Source organism: Molossus molossus, unplaced genomic scaffold, assembly GCF_014108415.1.
Source record: "Molossus molossus isolate mMolMol1 unplaced genomic scaffold, mMolMol1.p scaffold_m16_p_5, whole genome shotgun sequence".
In the NCBI taxonomy this organism is placed as follows: Eukaryota; Metazoa; Chordata; class Mammalia; order Chiroptera; family Molossidae; genus Molossus; species Molossus molossus.
In genome coordinates, this window is record NW_023425388.1 from 6,607,557 (window position 1) to 6,634,363 (window position 26,807).

A 26,807-nucleotide genomic window follows, 5' to 3' on the forward strand; every position below is an offset into this window, starting at 1 on the left:
CCCCTGGCAGCCCCCTGAGAAGAAGGTGCCCCACGCAGACTCAGACGCCTGTGTCTCAGAGTCTGAAAGCCCCAAGCCCCTGGGCACCTTCGGGTGCGCCTCCCGTGTGTGACAGGTCAGTCGAGGACAAACCCTGGGATATGCCTTCAGCTGATAATTTACAAAACATCCTGTACCGGGGTGGGGGGAGGGACGCGGCCTGCCCCCCAGCAGGGTGGCCCTTCTCTGCTAGAACAGGAAACCAAGAACGCACAGTTCTATTGGAAAGTTTTCTTTCCCTAAACTAATGGACGTGTGAGCAGGAACAATCTACATTCTGATTGAGTTTTTTTAAAAAACCTTTTTATTTCAAAGGGCAGATAAGGATTTTGCTAGGCAACAGCCCAGAGAACAGCGGCCTCCAAACAAGCAGTCTGTCTGAATAAATAACACACGCGCCTGCGCTGCTAGGCTTCTGGATGCAGGACACACCGAAATAAATAAGCCCGCCCCGGCGCTCAGTTCCAGGGGCCTGGCCTGCAGGGAGTGAACACCTTCCGCGCTGGGAACCCCTCCGCGGCCAGGCCCCTCCAGGCCTCTGCCCGGCCTTCCCAGGCCCTGCAGGGACCAGCAGCATTGGGGCCCTTGGGGCTGGGGTGACAGGAATCTCCGGGGAGCCCTGGGGCTGGCGTTCCCAGCGCCTCGGACCCACAGGCTGGGGCGGCTTCATGGCTGCTCACGTGTCACAGTGGTTTTCAGGGGGGCCCAGAGGAGGAGGTGCTAGGAGCCTGGCTTCACGGTTTCTGACCCGCGCCAGGTTCCTGTGCTTTGGGAGCGGGGCTCTTTGCTGGCGTCTTCTCCCCTGCGCCGCTGTACCCAACTGTCTTCCACGCGGCCCGTCCTGGTGTCGTGGGAGTCCCCCGAGAGGCCTCGCCCCGTTCTAGCATTCTACACGGAGGGCACCAGTGCCTCACACCCGCAGGAGCCCGTGCCCGAGCCACGGCGACGGCGTTCCCCCTCGCCGCCCCTCGGCTGTCCAGAGTAGTGCCGGTTCTCACGGCGCCTTGTCTGTTCCGGGGGCGTGTGCACAAGGCGAGGGAAGTCATTCTTTCCAACACAGGATCCTTTCCTGGACCTCCTCCTTGAAAGACAGTTTGAAGGACAGGCCCGGCCTCCCTCTGCGGGACTGAGTGGTCAGTGTTCCTTAAACCTGGGACAAGGATAAAACCGCAGGTGGCTACCCCGGGGCAGTCCGAGGACCTGGACAGCCCCTCGGGGAGCCAGCTCCCCACTGCTGCCCTCCCTGCCCGCCCCCCAGCCCTGGGGGACGGGGAGACCTGCAGGGCAGCAACTCGGGGAGCCAGCTCCCCACTGCTGCCCTCCCTGCCCGACCCCAGCCCTGGGGGACAGGGAGAGCTGCAGGACAGCCCCTCGGGGAGCCAGCTCCCCACTGCTGCCCTTCCTGCCCGCCCCCAGCCCTGGGGGACGGGGAGAGGGGAGAGGGGAGACAGGAGGGGCCGGAGGCCAGGCAGAGCTCTGTGGCCCCACCTGTGTGGAAGCCAAGCCCACAGAGAACAAAGGAGGCAGATCCCCTCAGCCTTGGCTCAGACCTTGAGGAGAGAGTACCAGGATTGCAGCCACTCCAGGTATTTACTAGAGAAGGAACAGGGGCGCGGGCGAGTGCGGATGAAAGGGGAGCCCCAGCTGTCCGTGGAACAGCCAGGTGCGGAGGCAGACAGTGGGTGCCGCTCTGAGCTCCCATCGTGGGGAGCAGGCCCGGGAGGACTTACGGAACTTGATCCCCCGCCGCTGACCCTGGGCAGCTCAGCTCCTTGTGTATGAGGCGGATCAGGAACTGCACCCAGGACAGAACAAGAACACCCGTTACCGCCCCGACACCGCGGGTGCCCACGCTGGGCACCAAAGCCCCGGCCCTGCCCCCGCTGGAGCCTGGCTGCCTGCGGCTCTCTGAGCACCACCCAGGGGGTCAGAACAGATGCCCTACAGCCCCCCGCAGAGCAGCGGGTGCCCCCATCCGCAGAGCCGCCTGCCCACCCGGGGCCCAGCGCACAGTAGCCACTGTGGAGGCCGTGCGGCTGGAACAGCCCCTGGGGAACAGCCATGTTGAAGACAAAATGAGTCCAACCATAAAATGTTCAAATTGGAAAACGACAGAAACTAAAGACAAAGTGACCCACAACCATGGTGGCACAGGGGAGGGCCAGAGAGCTGCGCAGGTGACTCAGAGCCAGGTGAGCCTTGGCAGCCACGGGCACCGGGAGGCCGAGAGGTGTCCCGGGACCAGCCTGCTGGCCGGACCGAGCTCACCGCGGGGAGACCACGCAGCCGGGCCTTCCCTCAGCCCCGCGTACAAGTCCAGACTGAGCATTGCCCTGATTTAACCGTTGTCTTGGTTTCTCTAGTCTTTTCCCCCAAGTGTGACAACAGCCCTGACGCTTTGAACCCCGAGGGACATCCTGGGCCCGGGGACGCGCCAGCCGGCGAAGGGGGTGCGGTGCTGAAGGAGGATTCGGAGCGCGGGAGAGGGTCAGCCCAGGGACGGGAGAGCCGGGCTGCCCCGTCTGACCACACGCACGGGCCGCCCCCCGCCCCCCGGGTGACGGGCCCGGATCCGAAGCCCGGGGCTCCTGCACTTGGCCTCTGCATCCTGCTGGTGACACGTGCAGCAGACGGACGCTTCTGCTTCTGACTTTGTTTAAACCACAGAGAGGAAGGGCCCTGGGCAGCGACACTTCGAGAGGTGGGCTACGCCCGGGCCCAACGTCTCCAGAGCTGTGGGAGCCCACGGGGAAGGTGACGCCAGGGCTCGTGGAGGGCTGCGTGGCCGAGGGCTCAGCGACTTACCAGTAAGGCACAGGCGTCCGCAAACATCAGCATGTAGAACACGTTGTTCCAGCCCGACGGGGAGATGAGCCCGGCCAGCAGAGGGCCCAGGGCCGCTCCTGAAACGGACAAGGGGGCACCGGTGTTGCCGCCTGAGGCCGAGTCTGGAACAGGGGTGTCTCAAGCACCCGAGCCCAACAGACCCACAGAACGGGGCTCCAGCCCTCACTGATGATTCAGCAAAAGCACCGGAAAGCAAGACCTTCTCATTCTCGCCTGTCAGATTGGTGAGGGGTAAAAAGCGTAATTATATTCGATGTGCTGAGGGCGTGATTGGCGTAACCTGTTTCTAGAAGCAAATCTAAAATATGTATTGACATCAAAATGCTCATTATTTGGATCCAATAATCCCATCTAAAAATCTTATCATAAAGAAATCTGAATCTAATGTATAAGAATATTATTCGGAGAAGTCTGAGTAAGGTGTAGATGCTCACACTGTACGGATGTTAATTTCCTGGTTCCGGTCACTGCACTGTGGTTATGTCAGGGAGGCCCTTGTTTTCGGGGAGTACATACTAACTGCATAGTTACTGGTGAAGAAGGGGCAGCATGTCTGCAGTTTACTCTTAAGTGGTTCAGAAAAAAATATGCATATGTATCCATAAGTGTACATGCCTGTGTATATGTGTGTTATACATGTGTGTGTGAGACAGAGTGGGGGAGATGATGAGGCAGACAGTGTGAATTTTTTGTATTTGTTTGCAATTTTTAAGTCTGAAACTACGACAAAAAAACTACGAAAAACTATAAAAAGCAAAAGAAAGCAAATGTTCCTCAAAATACTCGAAGACACCAGCTGCCAGGCTCGGGGGTTTGTTCTCCCGCAGGAGATGGAACGGCTGACACGGGTGCGGACGGTGTACTCGTGGCGTGGGGAGACGTGGGACGTGTCCGCACCGAGCTGTGAACTGCGGTCTCGCCGCAGAGACGGAGGGGACGCGGCTCCTCCCCCCGGCTCCTTCGTGGACGGACACTCCGGCGCCCTTGCAAAGAGTACTCACTGCTTGTGCAGTCTGAGGAGCGACTGTAGTTTTCTGTCTCAGAGGAACTTCCAGGCAAACACGGCAGATTGTTCTCAACCTCCCGAACACCACAAAATGGACCACAATTGAATTTAAAAAGTGATAAACCCACACAGAGAAGGGCAGATGAGAGAAGGCCCTTTGGGGGGGATGGGATGTAAAGGCTATGACAACAGTCATGGTGTTATTCCCTTGCTCTAGAGGAAGATGGCCAGGGACCCCCTGCTCAGAGCTAGGCCCCCCAAGTGCAGGAGGAGGGGGCAGGGCAGGGGGCAGGGGAGGAGAGCAGGAGGTGGGGGCAGGGCAGGGGGCAGGGGAGGAGAGCAGGAGGTGGGGGCAGGGCAGGGGGCAGGGGAGGAGAGCAGGAGGTGGGGGCGGGGCAGGAGGCAGGGAGGGAGAGCAGGGGCGGGGGCGGGGGCGGGGCAGGAGCAGGGATGTAGGGCAGGGGCTGGCTGTGATCTTGTATAAAGCACCTGCCCCTGCAGGAGAGCAGCAGCTTGACCTTTAGAGAATTTGCACCTGAGGCTCTGGGCTCTGGGACACCAAGGCCAGGATAGGGCGAGATGAAGCCCCAACTGAGCACAGGGGGTGCAGGGAAGGCCAACAACTTCCAGCAAAGCCCGTGGGCACTGGGGGCACCTCCTCCAGATTCCAGGTGGACCCCACTACCTGAAGACCAGCAGTGACCTGCCCTCCCCTGCAGAAAGGCCTCAGGCGCTAGCGGCTGGCTCATCCTTAAGAATGAATATGTGAAGGGTCGGCAAAGACTCCCTGTATCTGAGGAAAGCTCAACAAAAGCAAACAGACTGGGAGGAGGGGAACCTACAGGAAATAGACAGACTGGGGAGAAGAAAACTCCCGGGAAATTATAATAATTACAGTACTCTCAGAGAACTATCGGACAACGAGGTTGAACCATACAGAACTTTCCACTTCTGTATCTGAAAACCAAGTCAGTGTGGGCCATCCCCCAGGCCCGGTCGCCCACGCGCGGTCTCCACGCCCGGCCGCCAGGAAGTAGGAGCAGACAGCCCACCAACACTAATGAACACTAACACCACCAGGGCCGAAGTGACAAGTTCAGCACAGAGGCTGGGAAGTGAAGAACATCCTGAGAAAGTAGAAGAAAAATACAAAGGTACAGGCAGGAAGGAAAAGAAAGAAAGAAGAGAAAATTGAAGGAGTAATCCAGAAAGTTCAACATCTGAATGATAAATTTTCCAGAAAAAAAAAAAATGCACAGAAAATAGTAGGAAAAAAGTATCCAAGAAGAATAGAACCCTGTGTCGCAGAGACGACGGCCGTGTGAGCAGACTGAGTGGGCCCCCGGGTGCCCAGGGTGCGGGGGGTGAAGGAAGACCCCAGAGGTGAAGGCGTGAGCCCGAGGTTTCCAGGGGAAACACGAGAGGTCAGAGATGAGGTCTGGACCGTGTGACCAGGGAAGCTGGAGGACGAAGGACCTTCAACCTCAAACCCTGTGTCGACAACTGTCCGTCAAGTGACAGCAGAATGCAAACACGCCTGACCTCCCAGTTCTCCAAATCCACTTCCCGTGACCTGCCACTCGGGAAGCTGCCGGAGACGTTTTCCACGGTGAGGGGCGGTAATACGGATCTGGGAAACCGGGGCCCTATGTGGGACGGGAGGAAAGGGATTCTGGGAGCTGGTGAAGCAGCTGGGGGCCTGGGACGGAGCATGGCCGTGGAGACTGCAGGGGACGGAGTGGAAGGTGCGTGACAGAGGGCTGGACGGCGGTGGTGGACGGGAACAACTGCGAGAGACACACACACGGAAGCAGGTGGTAGTTTGGGGGTTGCAAGCAGAATGTGCCTACGGGGGTACAAATGGCAGCTCGTGTCTTGGCTCAGGAGTGAACGGCGTTGGCGCAGCTGGGTGACTGGCGAGCACGTGGAAAGGGCGGATGGGGTGTGAAAGAGCCCCTGCACCCCGCCCGCCTCACCGGGAGGACAGCAGACTGTCAACAACGGACGGATCAAGGAGGCGAATATGTGTGTGGGACGATCAGGAAGGACAGCTCCAAGTGGCAGGTTCTAGAAAGAGTGGCCGAGGGGCCACGGGGCAGGGCACGGCCACTGGTACGATGACGAGCTTACAGGCCTGTCTGGTTTCTGAGGTTACAGTGCACCTCACTTTGCTGATGAAAACGAACCCGAACAAGCTCAGGGCCCTGCTCGTGAAGACCAGAGCAGCCCCACTGCCGCGGGCTGCGGTCCAAGCTCAGAAGGCACAGGCCGGACACACCGCGTCACCAGAACCCGTGGCTCTGTGCATCGGGACAAGGTGGCCGCTTAGCTGGGGTCAGCTAAGCTCTGAAACCGGTATTCACATTATGAAGACACCGGAAAACTCTCTCGTGAGAGGATTTTTCGCTAAACATTGTGCGTTTCCCCTGGAGCCTGTCCCTGCTTGGTCTAGGCGGGCGGGACTTCCGGAGAAAATGCCGGAGACGCGGTGGACCAGCGTGTGCCGTTTCCATGGCGACCATTTCCTGGGGCCCTGTGCACTGGAGCTGGCAGAGCCTGGAAGTCGGGGTCGCTGCCAGACCTGAGTGTGGGTGTGACCGTCCACCGCGTCAGCAAGCGCTGCGGGTCAGCGAAGAGGTCAGACAAGGTGGCCTTTGCTGTCCCCTGCGGGCCAGGGCCGTTCAGAGTGGCCCCTTTACAGACGCAGCGACTCCCCTTGGCCAGGGACTCTGTTCCCTTTTGCTCTGAGAACACCAAGCACAGTGTGTTTCCACCCACTTCATGCTTCCCTCTGCACCCCGTCTTTAGCTCTGTAACAGCCAGCGGGCTCCCCCGTGGGCCGTGCACTGACTCGCGCGAAGGCCTCTGGGTCGCAGCCCCAGGTCATTGGAACGGAGCTCGCCCGGGAGTCCTGGCTCGGCTGAGCATGTCTTCTGGCTGTGGGACGTTTCTCGTGGGCGACGACACCCACCTCCCCTTTAGACATGTCTGCGGGCCCCAAGGGACGCCCCAAAAGGGAATGGTCTCACTTTAAAATAAACATCAGAGAGGTGACCACGAACACCACCCAGCAAATTCAGAGTCAGCCCTGGCTCCAGCAAAATGAAGGAACCGCGAGGAGGACAAAGCGGGGTTGCCGGGACCCCGGGGGACAGCGGAAGCTTGAGCCCAACTTCTGAACAAGGGCTCCAGGACCTCCGGCAGCGAGCTGTCACCGTGTACACGAAAGCTCGAGAAAGATCAAGGACCTCCTGTGCCACCAGCCCTGACTGGCTAAGAACAGGCTGGCGGCCACCGGTTCCCGCCAGCCCCTCCGGGGGTGAGCTTCACAGTTCACCACCTTCCTGCCCTTCAGAATACGCTACTGAACTCTCTCCAAGAACCTCCGTGAGGCTGCTGACGCTCAGAATCTGGCCGGCTTTGGCACCCATTAGTTTCCCTGCCACTTACATTTAAATCAGGTTCTGTCCTGGAGATGACAGAGATGGAGTCACTTGACCAGTGAGTGGGCCATGGCCTGGCTGTAGTTTGCCAACTGATGGCTCTAATGAAAACCTGGGTTCTTTCACGGCGACCAACACTAGTTCCCACCAGCCACCCGGCCACATTGTCTCTGGAACCATCTGACCAAAGAGGACAGACGGCACCGCGCGCCCTTGTCCCCTGGGTTTGCACTTTTGATCTGTTCGTATTTTAAGAAGGCCAGTTGATCCTAATATCACCACAGCAACTGGGATCATGGCATCTGTTAATCAGGATGTGACAAGGCAGTTCCCCTGTGACCACAGTTAGCTTTTAGAGTTAAAAATCGCCACGTACCTACAGATCCAGTTCCGTCGATGATGGCGGTCACAGTGGCCAGGGCGTGGGAGTTTCCCTTCAGACTTTTATGAGTGCCCTGAAGAGAGGGGAGACCAGGTGTGAAGCATGTCCCAGCAGCATCAGAAGGCGCTGAGAAATAATCCCGGACTTCCACATGGGGATTTGCCCAGTGATGTGGCAGGACCTCGGAACGTGGGGCATTTTCCATCAGAACGCGCCTCGGGAAGGCAGGCGGTTTCAGGGGTTATTCTGATAGTTAAAACCTTCAGAATACTTGCTCGAGCACATTCTAGTTTAAGATCCCTTAGAATTCTCTCCAAATAGAAAATATTCAGCACGATAATCGCCATCACCGGGGCACGCGGTGGCCAGAGAACCACGAGAGATGAAGGCCACGTGTCCCCCCCTAAGCTGTGGCAGCGTTACTGTATTCGTGTCCACCTCTACACTTCTGCTCCCCGTGACAAGGGTCAGGGAGCTCTGCAGCATCTAAAAACCAGCCCGCTAGTGACAAATGCCGAGGAGGCTGGGGCAGGGGCAGGACCCATGTCGGTTTACAGAAAGCGACACACAGGGTTGGGGAGAAAAACAGAAACGGGGGATGATAAAAGGAAAGAAATACGTCAGGAAACATGATGCCTAGAAACCTAAAACCGCACAAATAAATCAAAGCCTGTAATATACGAATGTGCTCGTGTGCATATGTGTGCAAAACAAAGCGTACACGCAGTGGCAATCACCCGCGACCCACGTTTCCTGAGTCTGGAAAGGACGTGAAAGTCCCTTCTGAGCCCTCTCATCTCTCGGGGCAGACCGCTGCTGCGGGTCTGGGGTGGACCCTTCTGGAATGTTCTGTGCTCACGTGGACAGGAGCATGGACACGCTTCACAAAGGCAGTCTGAGGAGCACTCTCTCCACACATGGCTGAGCCACAGGTCAGTGGCCTGGTGCACACGAGGATGGGAAAAGCCCAGCTTCCAGCGCCCTTTACGCTGCGAATCCCCGCAGAGCTGGGCGCAGGGTGGCTGGCGCTCCCGCCGCGAGGATAGCGCACTGGAGCGGCTGGTTGTCACGGGGGCCGGGCCAGGCGGAAGCGGGGCTGCGGCCCCTCAGCACTGATTCCAGAACTGCAGGGGGTGGGCCTGCTGTGGTTCCTCAGCAGGAGAATGAGCTGGAGGCTGGGGCTGGGGCTTCCGGGTCTGGTTCTCGAAGGACTTTGGGGTGATGCAAAAGAGCACGGGAGCCAGCAGGGGAGCCCAGGGACTCAGAGCCGGGGAAAGGGCAGACCAGACGGCCGAGAAGCCGGCCCCCCTGCCCACGGGCATCAACTTCTGGGGAACTGCTTTTGGTGTTAAATGACCTTTTAATGTTTGAGTGTCCTCGATTCACAGGAGATTTGCAGAGAGCACACGGAGTTGCTGTATGCACCTACTTCCCTCCCGTGTTAATATCGTACATTGTTATGCTGCGTTCGTTAGGGTTAACCGCCCAGTACTGACATGCTACTAACTGAAATCGCTTTATTCAGATATAACTGGTCTTTTTACCCAACGTTTAATTCAATCCGTTTCTGTCCCGGGATCCCATCCAGGAAACCACACGACACTCAGCCCTCATGTCCCTTGGGCTCTGGGCTGTGCCGGTTTCCCGGACTCCCCTTGTTTCCGGTGACCCCGGGGGTTTTGAGGGGTAGGATGACCCTCCCCTGGGATCTGTCTGATGTTTTCCTCATGATTCGATGGGGTGTGGGTTTTGGGAGGCCGTCTACAGAGATGAAGTGCCATTTTCAGCACTTCATATCGAGGGATTGTATCTACATGACTGTCACTGTTGACATGACCATGACCACCGGCAGAGGTCGGGCCTGCCAGGGTCTCTGAGTCGAATTACTCTTCCCCGCCCACACTGTCCTCTGTGGAAGGAGGTGGACACAGCCCACGAAGGAACGGAGGCCCGCTTGCCCCTGGCCGGCAGAGGGTCTGCACACGTTCTTTTGTCCCCGACATGTCTCTTCTCTCCATGTATCTATGGAAACGAGTTTCTAAAAGGGGACTATTTCAGTGCTGTGCTCCCTTCAGGTGTCTGTGTGTGACTGCTGGGTGACATTTGTCCTTCACGGCACAGGTGAGGATGGCCTGTTGAACTGGGGCTCTGCGACCGGGAGTCACCTGCCCCCTGGTCAGCAGTCCCTGTGGATCCCAAGGCCGAGGGTGGTCCCTGCCACCACGGCATTGACATTACCATCCCGCGCAGTAACTAGGTGGCTTCCTGTCTGGAACATGTCCTCCTGGGGCTGGGACGCCATCTGGCTCGCCGGCAGTCCCCACACCAGCAGACGCTCAAACACAGAGTGGGCGCCCAGTGTGGGCCGGGTGAGGGGAAGAGCCGACCTCACCGCCCTGGCCCGGGGCAGGCTCTGGGGCACACGGTCACACGCTTCCCAGGCCCGAGAGGGCGGCAGAGAGGGGTGAGCCAGGCCACTGGCTTGGAGGAGTCCTTCCAGCTCCCCTCAGCCTCCTCATCTGCAGAATGGGGACTGCCACTTCCCCTTATTTGCTAAGAATACTCTTAAAAGGATAGATACTGGTCATCTTTTAAAAAAAGTGCTTCTAAACACACACCATCATACTAACAGAGACCAGCGCTGTCATGAATGGAGGAGGCGACCACCACGGCCAGTACTTGCCCCGACGCCAGCCCGCCCCGGCTCTATGCTGAGGTGCGCGGCCACTCACCAGGTCGGCGGAGACGGCGGTGGTGATCAGCGCGTATGGCCCGCTGACCAGGGCCCCACAGAGCAGCAGCATGGCTGTGGGGACCAGAAACCGGAGGCAGCATTTAGTGAGAGGAACAGGGCCCCCTGGAGAGCCTCCGAGGTCCCAGCAAACCCCTAGGTGGGAACCCTGCCATCACCAATCAGTCCTGGCCCCAGTGGGACGCTGGGAAGGTGGCCCACACATCCGCACATCCTGGGGGTAACTGCCAGGGCAGGTGTCATAAACATCTTCCTTCAGACTCGCCCCGAGATGTGCTTTGTAAGTCCAGCGACACGTCCCCACCGGCTGGGCCGTGCTCAGACCTGCAGCTCCGTTCCGCTCCCTGGGCAGCAGCTGCTCACACACTCAGAGGGCGAGAACCTGGTGCTCTGAGCACACACGTGGCCCAGGCAGCACATGCTCCCTGTCGCCTGTCGGCCACCACCAGCCACAGCCTTATCTGCAGGGGAAAGGACTCTCTGCACCCAGTGCTGACGGCAGCCCCCCAAGGGAAACCGGCCCCCACGCAGCCGAGTTCCCCGAGGCAGGGCCACAGCGTGTCTCTGACATGCACAGTTACCTTCCTAAACCGTCCCCCAGTTCACACTCTGTGCAGAAGCTTTTGGACCCAGGGGTAGCAGGAAACTCCGTGATCACCCCCCTCTCCCCAGCAACCTGACTTCTGGTAACTCAGTGGGATCACACACAGCCTTTGCCCGCCCCCTCCTCCACCCCCCGCCCCACTGCTGGCTGGTTCAGGTGGAAACAATATTTCTAAGAATCAGAGCCATAAGTTGATAGTGTGGCCTGCAGGAAGTTAAAAATAGTCCTCCGATGTTACACAACTGCCCCAGCACGGCTCCAGTAGGAGCCAGCTGGAGAATGGGCTGGGAGCCTGACCCGCCCTGCTCCTGCCTGCTTCGCACCTGCCGGGGTGCGGCCTGCTGCGTCCCAGGTGACAGCTGGCTTCTGCGATGGCTCCTCGCCACTGGGTGCCAGGGCTTAGCACTGCCAGGCGGCCTAACCTTCCCATACTCAGGTGGTCAGGCCTGGTGCCTGGGAGCAGGAGGCCCCCCCAAAGAGGGCCACGGGTGTGGGTTCAGCCTCCCCATATGCTCCAGTTCCACCAGCTGAACGCTCCTGTAATTTTCCGTTCATCTCACCGGGCTGTGTGGTCAAAGGCGTGTGGAGAATGAAAGGCCTGCGGACTCACCTACGGTGGCTTCCAGGCCCATCCTGCTGATGGTGGAGAAGACGTAGAGCTGTGAACGGGCGAAAACAGTAACGACAACGGCTCGCTGCCGTGGCTGGGGCACCCAGGGGTCTGTTTCTGAGAAGCCGCGCGGGTGACTCCCGGCAGCCAGCTGGGGAGGGGACAGCCCGGATGGGACGAAGGCCATGCTCCCTAGCTGGGCGGCTGAAGACAGGCGTCTGCGGAGGGGCCGGCACTGAAGCCACAGGCCTTGTCCCAGACACGTGGGTCCTGATCACGCCGACCGAGCTGGCGGGCCCTGCGGTGCCTCCCTCTCTAAGCTCCTGGGCCAGAGGATGGGGTCGGGACAGTTCTCTCTGAGTCTAACCATCACCTCACCAGCTGCGCCTGGGGAAGCGGGAGTCCCGAGGCAAGGGGGCCACACCCAGTGGGCAGGGCCCACCACCCCACGATGACTGAACACTAGTCCTTGTTCTGGGGACAGTCACATCCCAGCGGAGTGGCAGACAGCCGAATAATTACAGTGCCAGTCGATGAGTAACAACGTGGTAAGTCACTGTTGTAAAGACAGTAACGGTGTAACGTTTCACTGAACCCTCACATTGATGATGGGGTGCTACTTCTGTCATCCTCATTTTGCAGACAAGGAACAGCACAGACAGGGCCAGTCACCTGCCCAGGGCCGTGCACTGCTGAACACTTACAGCGCAGTATGAACCGGCTGTGAATAGGACGGCGGTCGGCACTGAGGGGAGGTGCGGAGGGCGCCAGGGAGGAGTGAGAGCCTGGGGAGGGCCCCGAAGTGCAGGGCGGGAGGCAGGGGGAGGGGAGGCTCTGCGGCCACAGGGCTTGCTGGTGGGGAGGACGGAGGGTGGCTGCTTCCAGAGGCAGAGGTGGGGGCAGGCTCACCGTGGGGGCTGCGAGCAGGAGCATCAGCCCGCAGGTGGAGGCCCTCTTCTCCAGTCGGTCTGAGACCACCCCGGCCAGGATCCCACCTGCAGTGCAGAGGGGCGGGTCCTGAGGGGCGGGTCTCCCGGGCGAGGCCCCAGGGAGAGGAAGCAGAGGTAGTTACAGCAGCAAGGAGACAGTGAGTCCATCCCGGTCAGCAGGGAGCCACCCCAGCAACGCCCGACCTCTGAACTCGCCTACATGCTTGTGGCCGGACATGAGTGACCGGAGGGACCTCCCGGTGAGACGACCCGGGAGTCTTGGGGCCTGGTCTTAGGCTGGCCCCAAAGCCCCTTCTCCTGTTAGGGTGCTAACACCGCCCGTCTGTCGCCTGCTGTGTGCACCTGTCTCTGACAGCGCTAGTGCACGTTCAGTCAGGGCCCGGACGCAGGAGGGACCCCGTCCACGCAGGGGATACATCCCGGGAACACCTCTGCGGCAGTAAGTCAGCTCGAAGGGATCCGGCCCCGGGTGTCCACAAGCCACCGTCATAGGGCAGTGGAGCCGTGGCGACGGACTCACCGAAGATCCCGCCCACGTCAAACAAGGTGGACAGCTCCCCCGCCTTCTTGGCGTCCAGGTGATCTGTTAGAAGGACACGCGTGTGTCTGTGAGCAGGGTCCTCACTCACACCCTTTGTTTCTCCGGCATGATTCAGATCAGGGAGCAGGGAGCTGAGTCAGGTGAAGGAGACAAGCAGCCCCCAGGTGGGCAGACACCAGGAGGGATAAAACTCAGCACTCCTAACTGAAACGGGGATTGGTCCGCTGGGCCTACCTGCACCCCACCGCCGGGCCTACCTGCACCCCACCCCTGGGCATACCTGCACCCCACCCCTGTGCCTACCTGCACCCCACCGCCGGGCCTACCTGTACCCCACCGCTGGGCCTACCTGCACCCCACTGCCGGGCCTACCTGCACCCCACCGCTGGGCCAGTGCAGCCGGAGTCACATGCGGCTCAGGACGGAAGTGGGGTCTCAGACAGGGCAGGAACCTCCGAGCTCTTTGCGGCCGTCCCTCCCTCCCTGCCCTCCCACAGACCGTCCCTGCTAACAAGCCGGCCCCTCCCTGTCTCCTGTGACATTCTGCCTTCCTGCCTCGGGCTCATGTCCTTCTCTGCCCGTCCTCATGACACTGCTGGGACCATGTGGCCCGCACTCTGCAGACCTGCATTCCACAGTTCTCTTTGTCACATTCCGCAGAGCCCACACCTCAGGGGGACACCCAGAAGCCGGGGGCCCTCCCTGGGGTCCCGCCCTGACCATCCCCACCTCCTTTCAGCCGAGGCTGCAGCCCCTGGACTCGGAGCTTTCCCCTCAGGCACTTCTGGACGTCCCCTCGTGTCCCTCCTGCTGGGGCCACACACGGCACAGAAGTGCACACTGCGAGCTGGAGTGTTCTCCACACCTGGACGCCCCCGTGTCCTTCCTGCTGTGCCACACACGGCACAGGAGTGCACACTGCGAGCTGGAGTGTTCTCCACACCTGGACGCCCCCGTGTCCCTCCTGCTGGGCCCACACACGGCACAGGAGTGCACACTGCGAGCTGGTGTGTTCTCCACACCTGGACGCCCCCGTGTCCCTCCTGCTGTGCCCACACACGGCACAGGAGTGCACACTGCGAGCTGGAGTGTTCTCCACACCTGGACGCCCCCGTGTCCCTCCTGCTGGGGCCACACACGGCACAGGAGTGCACACTGCGAGCTGGAGTGTTCTCCACACCTGGACGCCCCCGTGTCCCTCCTGCTGGGGCCACACACGGCACAGGAGTGCACACTGCGAGCTGGAGTGTTCTCCACACCTGGACGCCCCCGTGTCCTTCCTGCTGGGCCCACACACGGCACAGGAGTGCACACTGCGAGCTGGTGTGTTCTCCACACCTGGACGTCCCTGTGTCCTTCCTGCTGGGCCCACACAAGGCACAGGAGTGCACACTGCGAGCTGGTGTGTTCTCCACACCTGGACGCCCTCGTGTCCCTCCTGCTGTGCCCACACACGGCACAGGAGTGCACACTGCGAGCTGGTGTGTCCTCCACACCTGGACGCCCTCGTGTCCCTCCTGCTGTGCCCACACACGGCACAGGAGTGCACACTGCGAGCTGGTGTGTCCTCCACACCTGGACGCCCTCGTGTCCCTCCTGCTGTGCCCACACACGGCACAGGAGTACACACTGCGAGCTGGTGTGTTCTCCGCACCTGGAGCTTCAGCCCTGCTGGACTCTGGACACAGACAAACTGCCTGCTCTTCCCTCGCGTTAGAGCGCATCCCAGGGAGCAATTTCCAGGTCGGACGATTAAACATTTATTTTCTCAGCTCCCCGGGCCTCCGCTCCTGCTCGCCAGCTGCTGTGACCCAAAGTCTGATGGACCCTAGAGTTAAATGCAGGCTACACCACAGGCTGTACCCCATGGAACTGGCAGCCACAGCTGGGACACAACAGGTCCACCCCTTAGCCCTGTCAAGGTTATTACTATGGCAACGAAACGTGCCCAGCCCAATTCCCTTTTTGTCTATACATTTCCACTAATATGTTGTTGGATTCAAAGGTGTGTCTCTTGCCCGGAGGGTGTGGCTCAATGGATCAAGCATCATCCCGTGGACTGAGGGGTCTGGGTTCAATTCCTGGTCAGGGCACATGCCAGGGGTGCGGGCTCGAGCCCCAGCTGGGGGTGTGCAGGAGGCAGCTGATCAATGTATCTTTCTCACATTGATGTCTAGCTCTCTCTCCCTTCCTCTCTTTATAGAAAAATCAAAACGTATTTTAAAGAAGTGTGTCTCTCACATCATCACACGCCATGCATGCTTCTTCTTGCCAAGTCTGGGAACCAGCAGGTGCGGGGAGCTCAGGTCACGGCCACGGCGCACAGGTACTCACCAACGTTTGTGATGTAGAGAGGAAGCCAGAAGAGGAAAGTGTAGCTGACCAGCTTTGCAAAGAGCAGACACAGGGAGAACTCGACCACACCCTGAGAGAGAGAGAGAGCGCCTGCTTATCCCAAAGATGTACTCACGGTGTTCATTTAAATGTGCAACAGAACCACAAATTCCCTGACTTCCATAAAACACCCACAGCTCTGGTCTGGTGCTAGCACCCCAGGCAGGCGGGGTGGTGGGCACGTGCAGCCCAGGCTGTGGGATCCCGGGACGCTACCCGCAGGCTCTTAGGCACGTGGCTACCCTTGGAGGCAGAGACCCGTCTTCACAGCAGCTCCGTTAGTGAAAACATGACACGGCCGCACACCACATCGCCCGGACGCTCAGCTGCTGGGCGCGCAGGGCGAAGGGGCGAGTCATCCAGTCTGAGTAGTTCATGGCTATTCCTCTCCCCTGAAACCCAAAGCACCCCACATTGAACAGTGACGGGAACACAGCAGACAACTGTGCCCATTCTGAAAGAGACACAGGGGTCACACACTGTGGGCACTGGGAGGACCCCCAGAAGAGCAATGCATATCTTCATGAAGAAACTGACGTTTGGCGTCGATGGCTACCCGGAAGGGCTGCTTGTGGTCCACGTTAGGTCCCTTTAGGAGGAGCAGGCACCTGCGGGACGGCAGTGCCAACGCCACCTGGGCGGTCTGGGAACGCAGGTCGCGCAGGGGTCCTGAATCCCTGCCCCTCCCCACACTGGAGGTGCGCAGACCCCGCACGGCAGGTGAAGCGCACGACACAGTCTACGTAAGTGATTCTGAAAGGACACGCGCTGATGTTTTCACAGGGGACACCCCGTAGGAGGATGTGTGATTTACTTTGTGCTCACCATGTACTTGGTGCTGTGCTCAGAGCTGCAATTAAATGGGCAATGGAATCATTGAATCCTTGGAACAGCACTGAGTCTGACGCTAGGCATGGAGCCTCCGTGGCTCAGTGGAGGCTCAGAGTGGCTGACACACTTGCCTGGGACACCCAGCTCGTTGGCGGCAGGGCTGGGGGGAGCCAGGCCGGGGCTCTGAGCCTGCTCTCCCCACGACCCCACTTGGATTTCTATTACTAGTGTGCTCTCCACTTTCGGCAGCAGTGTGTGAGGCAGCTCACAATAGGGTGCAACAGAAAGGTTACTAGTTGTTATCAACAACACGATTAAAAAATAACTTCCTATTTAAAACCGGTATCTCCTGCAGGCCACCCACAGAGCTCTTCCAGTGGCCTGGGCAGCCAGCTGGGCTTCAGGTTCTTTCCGACGCGGCCCCAGGGTTCCGGCTCATCTGCTCCGCAGAGTCCTCCGAACCCCCGTCACGTCTGTGAAGCGTGATTCTAGGCTTGGGGTGCGTGTTTACCTTCCAGCCCTGCACGGTCGCTAAGGGGCCTCCGGGTCGGGGTCCCTCTGCCCTTCATGGAGGATGAGCACTAGTGAGTGGGTGTCTGAGATGCACCTTGCTCCGCTCAGGGCGAGCACCCCAGGGCAGGGGCCCAGCGGATCCTAGCGCGGTCCGCAAGGCCTGGCCGGCACAGCCCTGGCGGCAGGCTCTGCTCTCCCTGCAGCCGCTTCTGCTCTTGCTCTCTGCCCCACCACCTCTCTGGGTGCCGTGTAAAAGAAAACAGCTTCTGCGTGTCCTCTGACAGTCCCCAGATTCTCTGCGGAAGGAGCCCATGAATTTGATACAGGACAACTCTAAAGAAATCTCCCCATAGCACACGGCCCCCAAGCCCTGCTGTGAGCACCTCTCCCCGAAGCTCCTTCACATCCCGGTCATATGCAAGTGCCCATCAGTGGGCACTGCGCATGCCTGTCTGCCCAGAGTCAGGACCAGCCGCTTCCCTGCAGACCAGCCCGCCTGAGTCTAAACGAGCCAGATTCTGCGGACCGTCAGTTCCGTCTGCACGCTCCCCTTGGCTCCTCCTCCGCTGGGGCACGCGTGGCTCAGTGAGCCCAGGTCTGTGCTCCTGAAAGCACTTCCATGGGTGACGAGTCGAGCAGGCTGGCCCCAGAACAGACTGCACTGCCTGTCTCCAGGGGCTCACTCAGCTCACTCAGGTCCTGGGGAGGCGGTGAGCAGGCTGGCTCGGGGGGAGGGGCGCAGGGGGGGCCTGCCCAGGGCGGGGGAGGCCCAGCAGAGCGAGTTTCTGGTTTTCCAAGTGAAGAGCAGAGGCCTGCTTTTCTAGGACATTTCTGCATTTCTAGATGGAGACCAGTAATTTCACAACTTTAAAAAAGGAACAGAACAGAACACTGTTGGGAGGTGAACAGAACGCTACAGGCTGCTCAGTGCTGAGCTGCCCGGTTGACTCAGTCTCTGCTGTGGTTCTGACCACTGTGTCACAGAATCATGACTGCCTCCCCTAAGCTTAGTTAGCAAGAGGTCGGGTTCTTGCCACCGTACGCCCAAATGCCCCTTTCGAAACTCCTCCCAGGCACACGTACTCACGGGGATTTTCAGGGCCCCGGTGAAGCTGATGGCCGCGCCGCTCGCGCCGTCGGCCGGGACCGTGACCACGTGGCTCTGAGGCACCGCGCGCTTTCCGTCTGCCAGCAGCAAGCACTGCATCTCCGGGTCCTGGGCGCCCACGGAAAGAGAAGGAAGGTCAGCGTGCCTCTGGCCAGGCCCGGCCAGACCCTGGAGACCAGGCTTTGCTACGGCCTGGCTGCAGTCGGTGCTCTGGAGTCATCAGCTTTCAAACCTTCGGCCAGCATTTCTAGGCATCTATTTGTGAAAAATAATTTGGACCCTGAAAAGATACTTTATACCTTTAAATGAACATCATACCATCATTGAGGAAAATAGGTCCAGTCCATCTGTATTAATGATATATCCTTTTTAAAAAAAATATTTTTCTCTTTTGATTTTAGAGAGAGAGATAGAAACATCAATGAGAGACAACATCAATTGGCTGCCTCCTGCATGCCCCCCACTGGGGATCGGGCCTACAACCTGGGCATGTGCCCTGAGTAGGAATTGAACCCGCGACCTCTTGGCACACGGGTCCACACTCAACCCCTGAGCCACACTGCTGGGCTTAATGATATATGTTACAGGTATAAAAAAAAAAATCTGGCCTTGGCTGGTTTGGCTCAGCGGTTAGAGTGTCGGCCTGCGGTCCAGAGAGACCCGGGTTCGGTTCCCGCTAAGGGCATGTACCTCGGTTGCAGTTTGTCCCCGGCCCTGGTTGGGTTGTGTGGGTGGCGGCCACTCGATGTGTCCCTTTCACATCGATATTTCTCTCTCTCTCTCTGTCCCTCCCACTCTATCTGAACAAAAAATGAAAAATGTCCTCAGGTGAGGATAAAAAAAAAAAATCTGTAGATTTTAATGACATGGAGCAGTGCTTATGACACATTAAATACTAAAACATCACTCAAAATTGCATTTTCATCATGATCTCATGAAATATATACATATATTATGTATACTTACATATGTTTAAATACATAAATATATAACTAGGTAACTGTAGAACGTACTTATAGAAATAAGCTAAATTCTAAACTGGCAATGATTATCACCGAGTGGTAAAATGACATGTAATTTTTATGAAAATGTCAATAAATTCTTTATACGATCCTATATTCTGTAAGGAGCTCGCAATGGACATACATTATCGGAAACAACATTATTTTTAAATTCATACACCAATTCGGAGATTTTCTACATTCTGATTCTGGACATTCCTAAAGGACAAATTTACACCAAAGCAAAGAACAGTGGTCCCCAAAGTGGTTCCAAGTGGGAGCAAGACGACCTCAAACTGCTTGAGTGAGCTATGAAGGCCGAGGACTTAAAAACGTTTCTGTTTGACTTCCCCCAACATCAAGCAGCTGGTACTGTATTATCTCACCGCAGCCGGTGCCAGTTGATTCAAAATGCAGTAAATGAAAAAATCCAGAAAAGCAAACGGAAGTGCACTGCCACGTCCGTCCCAGTGAAAACCAGAAACCTGGAAAACTGGGTGACGGGGGACGGCAACGCAGTCACCAAGACAGGCCGGAGGCCGGCTCCCGGGCAGGACGCAGCGCGAGCTGGGCCTTTGGGTATCTGATGCTTCAGCAGGTGACCAGCCCCAGTGCGAAAGGAGGCACTCTGCTGTCCGCAGGCCGACTCCACGCAAATATCTGAGCACGAACTACTGCCACTGGAGCTTGGAAATTAACTTTTCCCGCCTGAATCAGGCTAGCTGTCCAGGTGAGGGGACTGACGCCGTGGTTTTCAGCCCTGGCTGAGCACTGTCTCCTGGGACTCTGAGCAGCTTGGGTGTACAAGCCGCACCTGGGCCCATTAGAGCGGCCCCCGGGCAGGCCTGGTGGCCCAGGTTGTCTTCCAGGCTGATAACTGCAGAACCCACAGTCTCTGCAGAACTCCAGTCACTGAGTAGGCTGACTGGGGGTACAATGTAGCCAGATAAAGAGAAAAAACGAGTGAAAAGGTTCTGCTCAGTCAGGACAAGAGGGCCTCTGACTTACAATGTCACGGGCCCCTGCCTGGTGACACTCCCGAGTCCCCACCTGTTCTGTCAAGTGCTTTAGGACTGCAGGCCGGTTCAAAGCCAAGCCCCAGCCTCCCGCCGTTGAAGCAGTGAGGAGCTGCGCAGGTGGACAGAGGGAAGGCTCTGTCTTCACGGAGAACAGGCCTGCGGCCCACGCCCACTCACTTTTATACACAGTCTGGGGCATCCCGCCACCAAGTTCCAGGTGTTTTTGGTGCTTGGAGGAGACAGGAAGTGTGAGGCCATGGTGAGTTTTCTAAAACAGACCAGGGGAGACTGGTTGCTGCCACCTTACAGAGCCAACAAATACCACCAGGTGGACGGAGACACGGGACGCTGTGTGCCCAGCATGCCCACGGGCTGGCGGGATCTGTGGAGCCCTCGAGGGGCTGCGGGGTTTCAGTGAGGCACCTACTCTCAGGTTCACACTTTGCGAGAGAAAGAGGGCTCCATGCGGTTAGGACGACAACATGCAGTAACGACTGCTCGGGTCTAGACTCGGTCCTGATGCCGTCTGCAGCTACGCTGTGACAAAGGCCATCCCTCCCCAGAGGGCAGTGGTGGGTCCCCACCGGTGCAAAAGGTGCAATCACCTTGAGCAATAAAACGCACACTTGCAGCTCATTATGTGTTTGCTGGGTCACAGCCAATCAGAAAGATCCTCCGAGAAGCCAGGGGTGATAGGGCACACGGCTACAAGGATGACAAATTTCAGCCGGTCCCAAGATGATCATCACAAAACCCACGAGGCTGGAAGAGGGCCCAGCACATGGCTCAGTGAGACCAGAGCCTTGTGTTCACTGGGTTCCTCCCTCGCCCACCGCTTTCCTTGAGGTATTTCCTCGCCCCGTGGTGGAGAATCACACCAGGCACTGCCCTCTGAAAGGCGGCGCGATCAGGGGCTGAGTGGACTCAACTCTGAGGCCCCGTGGACCTGAGCTGGGTCTCCCTGGGAAGGGGACACCAAGGTATCCTGCTGAACTTGTGGGGCCTCCTGCCTGCCTGCCCAAGAGCCACCTGCAGTGCGTGAGGTCTTCCTGCTGCACAAGGGCAGGGACCAAAGCCTGGTTAGTGCTCACAGGCCCCCGTGGGCGGGGACACCCAGTAATCAGGGCCAACAACTGCTCGGTCGTGTCTGCACTGAAGTCAGCCGGGCCTGAAGCGACCTGCCGGGGCCTCTAACCATGTAACGGTTTCTTTGGTGGTGTGCTAGCACACAGACTTTTGTAGGAGGAACAGAAAAGGAAGGGGTGACATTACACTCAGTACACACGTGGGGCCCGAGGTCTTGCCTCAAAGGAACAGGCAAGTCTTCAATAACAGTCCGAGAGGAACTAAGCCATTTGGACACCAATGAAGACCTGATGCTATGGACCAAGTGTTTGTGTTCCTCCAAGATTCTTCTGTTGAGCCCCAGTCTCTGATGTAATGGTATTTGGGGGTGGGCCTTTGGTCACGAGGGGGGATTAGTGTCCTTACAAGAGACCTCTGGGAGCCCGGGCGTGGGCCCTCGCTGGACACCGGGCTTGCTCGGATCTTGGCCTTAGACGGTCTTCCCGGCAGCCAGCTCCCGCAGAAGCGTGTGTTTGGTCTGCACGCCAGGCCGGGCCCGGGACGGAGCCACAGGGCCGGGTGTGTGGCTGAGGCTCACGGGGCGCCGGCCCGGGGAGCGCTCGCTGTGTAGAGGCCGCGAATCCTTGTCGAATGAACAAATGACGTTCACATTTGACTTACAATTTTTTTTTTTTTTTATCCTCACCCGAGGACATTTTCCCTTTTTTTTTTTTTTTGTTCAGGTAGAGTGGGAGGGAGAGAGAGGAACAGAGAAAGAGAGAGAAACATCAACGCGAAAGGAACACATCGAGTGGCTGCCACCCGCACGACCGACCAGGGCCGGGGACAAACTGCAACCGAGGTACGTGCCCTTAGCGGGAACCGAACCCGGGTCTCTCAGGACCGCAGGTCGACCCTCTAACCGCTGAGCCAAACCGGCAGGGCTTGACTTACAATTTAAAGGAAGCTTAGCCTGCTATCCAAAGACATCTAATGAGGCCACATTCGAATTTTTCTGAAGAAACACGAGGCCTCGTTTTGCAGGGTGTTTGGGACAGGGGTCCCCGCCAAGTGGCTCAGGTGGGACTCACCAGAAGCTTCTTCTCGTCGGGGAAGCCGTGCTTCTGCAGCCTAAGCCTGTGCACGCCGTTCTCATAGGCTTTCGGGTGCTGCAAGGGAGAGGTAGTTAGAGCAGCTACTGAACCCAGGGCAGAAAGTGCGCCCACCTCCCTCGGCAGGGGCACCTCCTGTCGCCAGAGCTACCAAGGGAAGGGCGGCAGATGACTGAAATAAAACGAAGGCGGACCAGTTCAGCCTCACAGTTTCCGACTCTTAGATAACAGAAGGTGAAAGTAAAATTCTTTCTTGAGGAATAATCCCAGGCCGAGGTACACAGTTCAGTGGTTTTCGTTCAGAGCTGTGTGGCCATCACCACAATCGGTTCGAGAACATTCCAGTCATCCTTCAGAAAGACACCCACCCCCATTAGCGGTCATTCGTCCTTCTGCCCATGCCCACCCCAATGCTGGCAACCACTGGTCTACTTCCTGACTCCATGGTTTTTCCTGTTGTGGGCGTTTCACATGATGAATCATACAGTCCGTGAGCTTTTCTGACTGGCTGCGTTCACTCCGCATTGTGCGTTCAAGGTTCATCGTGTTGCATTCATTCCCTTTTATTGTACGGATATACCGTGTTTCATGTATCTCTGTCCATCAACGGGTAGACACTGTTTCCACTTTTTGGCTATTAGGAATCATGCTATGATGGATACTCGTGTTAAGTTTCCAGGTGGACGTATGTTTTCATTTCTCTCGGGTGCACCCCTAGGAGTGGAACTGCTGGGTCATGGGGTAGGTAACTTGTAACCTTTAGAGCAACTGCCAGACTGTGTTCCAAAGTGGCTGCACCACCTGACATCCTCACCAGCGGTGCATGAGGGTTTCAGTCTGGTATCATCTGTCTTGGACTCCAGCATCCTACTGGACCTGAAGTGGTATCTCATTATAGTTTTGATTACATTTCCCTGATGGCTAATGATATTGGAGAGCTTTTCGTGTGTTTATTGGCCTTTTGTCTATATTTCTGGAGAAATATCTATTCAGATCATTTCCCTACCTTTAACTGGATTATCTTTTTGTTGCTGAGGTGTGAGAGTGCTTTACACTCTACATATACGTCCCATATCAGATATGTGACTTAGAAATACTGTCTCCCACTTATGAGCTGTCTTTTCACTTTCTTGTTGATGTCCTTGAAGCATAACAGTTTCAAATTCAGATTAAAGTCTGATTTATTTATTTTCCCCTACTCCTTGTGCTTTTCTGGTAGCATATCTAAGAAGGCTTTGCCTAATCCAAGGCCATTAAAATACAATCCTATGTTTTCTTTTAAGAGTTTTATTGTTCTAGCTTTTACATGTAGGTCTTCGACCATTTTAATTTTTGTATATAGTGTGAAGGGGTTTATTCTTTGCATTCAGATATTCAGTTCTCCCAGCACCATGTGTTGAAAAGATTATCCTTTCTCCATCTTGGTACCCATGTTGAAAATCAATCGACAACAAGGAGAATATTTATGTCTGGACTCTCAGTTCTAGCTCATTGGTCTACAGATCTATCATTATAGTAACAGAGTTTCAATTATTCCAGCTTTGTAGTAAGGTTTGAAATAGTGAAGTGTAATTCCTCCAAGTCTGTTCTTTTTCAGGACTATTTTGGCTATTCTGGATCCCTTATATTTCCATAGGAATTCTAGGGACAGCTTGTCAATTTCTGCCAAGAAACCAGCCAGGGTTTGGATACAGATTACACTGAATCTGTAGTCAATTTAGGGAATATTGCATCTTAACAATATTAAATTTTTCAATCAATGAACATGGGATATCTTTTCATTTATTTAGGTCTTCTTTAGTTTCTCTCAACATGTGTGGTAGTTTTCAAAGTGTAAGTCTTGCACTTCCTTGGTTAAATTTATTCCTAAGCATTTTACTTGTTTGATGTGATTGTAAATGAGATTGTGTTCTTAATTCCATTTTCAGATTGTTCGTTGCTAACATATGGAAAGACAAATGATTTCTATGTTTTATCCTACAACCTTGCTAACATTAATTAGCTCTAATAGTTTTTTGTGGACTAGTTAGGATTGCCTATAGACAAGATCATGTCATCTGCAAAAAGAGGTACTTTTTTTTCTTCTTATCCAATCTTCCTGCCTTTTATTTTCTAGGCTAATTGCTTGGCTAGAACCTCCTATTGATGTTCATGGCAATGGCAAGAGCAGCATCCTTATCTCCTTCTATCTCAGAGGGAAAGTCTCCCACTATCAGGTGTGATGGTAGCTGTGGGGTTTGTAGATGCCCTTTGTCTGGGTGAGGTGGTCCTTTCTAGTCTTAGTTTGTCGAGTGTTTTATCATGAAGGGTATTGGATTTTGTCAAATGCTTTTTTAGCTCCTACTGAGATGATCACATGGTTTTTGTCCCTTAATCTATTCATATGGTGGTTACATTAAATGATTTTCAGACGTTAAACTGATGGTGTGTTCCTGGATAAATCCCATGTGGTCATGCTGGACAATCCTTTTTATCTGTTGCTGAATTAGGTTTGCTAGTATTTTGTTGAGCAGTTTTATGTCAATGTTTATGAGAGATATTGGTTGAGTTTTCTTTTCTTGTGCTCTTTGTTTTTTTGTTATCAGGATAATGCTTCATAGAATGAGTGGAAAGTGTTTGTTTATTTTTTGGAAGAGTTTGTTAATAATTGGTATTAATTTTTCCTTAAATCTTTGGAAGAAATCACCAGGGAAGCCATCTGGTCCTGGGTTTTTCTTTGTGTTAAATTTTTTTTTTTTTTGGTACGTGCCCCTAGCAGGAACCGAACCCGGGACTCTCTGGTCCACAGGCCGACGCTCCAACTGCTGAGCCAAACTGGCCAGGGCTCTTTGTGTTAAATTTTTAAAGTAGTACTTAATTTAGTTACTTCCTTGTTATGGGTCTATTCAGATTTTCCCTTTCCTTGAGTCAGTTTTGGTAGTTCATGTCTTTCTAGCAGTTTTTCAAATTTATCTAATTTGTTAGCATACAGCTTAGTATCCCTTTATCATTCTTTCCTTTCTGTAAAGTCGGTAGTAATGTCTCCTCTCTCATTCCCGATTTCGGTAATTTGAGTCTCCAGTCTGTTCCCTTTGGTCAGCCCAGCTGGAGGAGAGGAGAGCAGAGCGAGAGGACACAGTTACCTGGGCAGCTGTGGGAGCCCAGTGGGGCGCTCCCTGCACTCCTGAAGCTTCGTCCCCCCCCCCCCCAAAGCCCTTTCACATGTTGTCAGATGCTGCTGCTGGGGACTGTGGTGGGCCCGTGGATGGAATGGTTGAGGCCTGGGGAGGGGAGGGGAGCAAAGGGGAGGGAGCCGTGCAAGGGAATTCGGGGGGGGGTGCCTCTAAGGCAAGCAGGGAACCTGGCATGAGGGCAACAGAGGCTTCATCCAAGGTGGGGACACCAGGTGCTGGAATGACACAGGAGAGAGGGAAAGCAGGCGGCACAGGAGAGGGGACAGCAGGCGCGAGGTCCTGAGGCTTGGGAGGAGGGCTGGCTGGGCAGGGGAGAGCACTGAGCGCTGGGGACCTGCTGAGGGTGCAGGCAGGGGAGAGCACTGAGCGCGGGGGACAGCAGGACCTGCTGAGGGTGCAGGCAGGGGAGAGCACTGAGCGCTGGGGACCTGCTGAGGGTGCAGGCAGGGGATAGCACTGAGCGCTGGGGACCTGCTGAGGGTGCAGGCAGGGGAGAGCACTGAGCGCGGGGGACAGCAAGACCTGCTGAGGGTGCAGGCAGGGGAGAGCACTGAGCACTGGGGACAGCAGGACCTGCTGAGGGTGCAGGCAGGGCAAATGCCCTATGTGGACACTGATTTGCTCAACAGCCTGGAGAGCAGGGTCCGTCACTTATCAGCTGGCCGTGAGCAGAGGTCAGAGGAGACGGGTGGCAGGGGTATTGCACTGACCAGGGAAAAGTGGCCGATGTGCTAGGCGCCCGGACAGCCCACCTGACATGCGTGGACCACAGTTTCAAGTGACATCAGCCAGCCTACCCCTGTCATCTTCCTGCAGTCACACGTGATGTCCGTCCAGGGGGAGCCAGGATGTCCCTGCTCCTCTTTGAGGCATGGCCAGTCCGAGGCCTTTGTCACCCTCCAAAGGAAGTCTCTAACCCAGACTGCAATGACTGGTCCTTTCCTAAAACTGCCGCTACGTGAGGTGGGACCCTTGTCCACTCTTGGTTCCCCACTGACATTGCAGAGACATAACCGGGCTGAGGACAGTCGTCAGACACCGGGCAGACGTCACCATCCAAGAAGACACAGGAAGCAGAAGCGAGTTCTTACCGTGACCAGGGAGGAAGAGCAGGCAATGTCCTTTGGATCTGAAACACCAAACGTGCGTACGCGTCACTCCAGGCCGGGCCTTCCCACCAACTCAACAAATTCAACCAACACAAGACCCATCTGATGCTTTCACTCAGTTAGCAGCAATTTCGGAAAAAAGACAATGCCCAAGGCAGCATGTCTGGTGGGGTACAGTCGCCGGGCAGCCATCCCACAGAGAACCCACATGCCCCTGCCCCCTCAGCCATCCGGGACTGCTCAGGCCCCCCAAACCTCAGCCGGGCAGAGCAGGGAATCGCCCCCAGCTAACGCACGTGGGCAGGGAC

General features: G+C 56.5%; 1 protein-coding gene across 2 annotated transcripts in view; it reads right to left on the minus strand.

Annotated features, from left to right (window-relative positions):
• Nucleotides 1-362: 362 nt before the first annotated feature.
• Nucleotides 363-26,807, minus strand: part of SLC37A1 (solute carrier family 37 member 1) — a 58,209-nt gene continuing 31,764 nt past the window's right edge. For both annotated transcript variants that reach the window (XM_036243716.1, XM_036243715.1), the window contains exons 9-20: nucleotides 26,482-26,519; nucleotides 22,197-22,274; nucleotides 18,000-18,128; nucleotides 15,509-15,599; nucleotides 13,154-13,216; nucleotides 12,593-12,678; nucleotides 11,684-11,732; nucleotides 10,450-10,523; nucleotides 7,712-7,790; nucleotides 2,845-2,942; nucleotides 1,770-1,834; nucleotides 363-1,189 (exon numbers count right to left, since the gene is read on the minus strand). In XM_036243716.1, coding sequence (XP_036099609.1) covers nucleotides 1,174-1,189; nucleotides 1,770-1,834; nucleotides 2,845-2,942; nucleotides 7,712-7,790; nucleotides 10,450-10,523; nucleotides 11,684-11,732; nucleotides 12,593-12,678; nucleotides 13,154-13,216; nucleotides 15,509-15,599; nucleotides 18,000-18,128; nucleotides 22,197-22,274; nucleotides 26,482-26,519 — 866 coding nt within the window. In that variant the 3' untranslated portion in view covers nucleotides 363-1,173. The remainder of the gene's footprint in view (nucleotides 1,190-1,769; nucleotides 1,835-2,844; nucleotides 2,943-7,711; nucleotides 7,791-10,449; nucleotides 10,524-11,683; nucleotides 11,733-12,592; nucleotides 12,679-13,153; nucleotides 13,217-15,508; nucleotides 15,600-17,999; nucleotides 18,129-22,196; nucleotides 22,275-26,481; nucleotides 26,520-26,807) is intronic.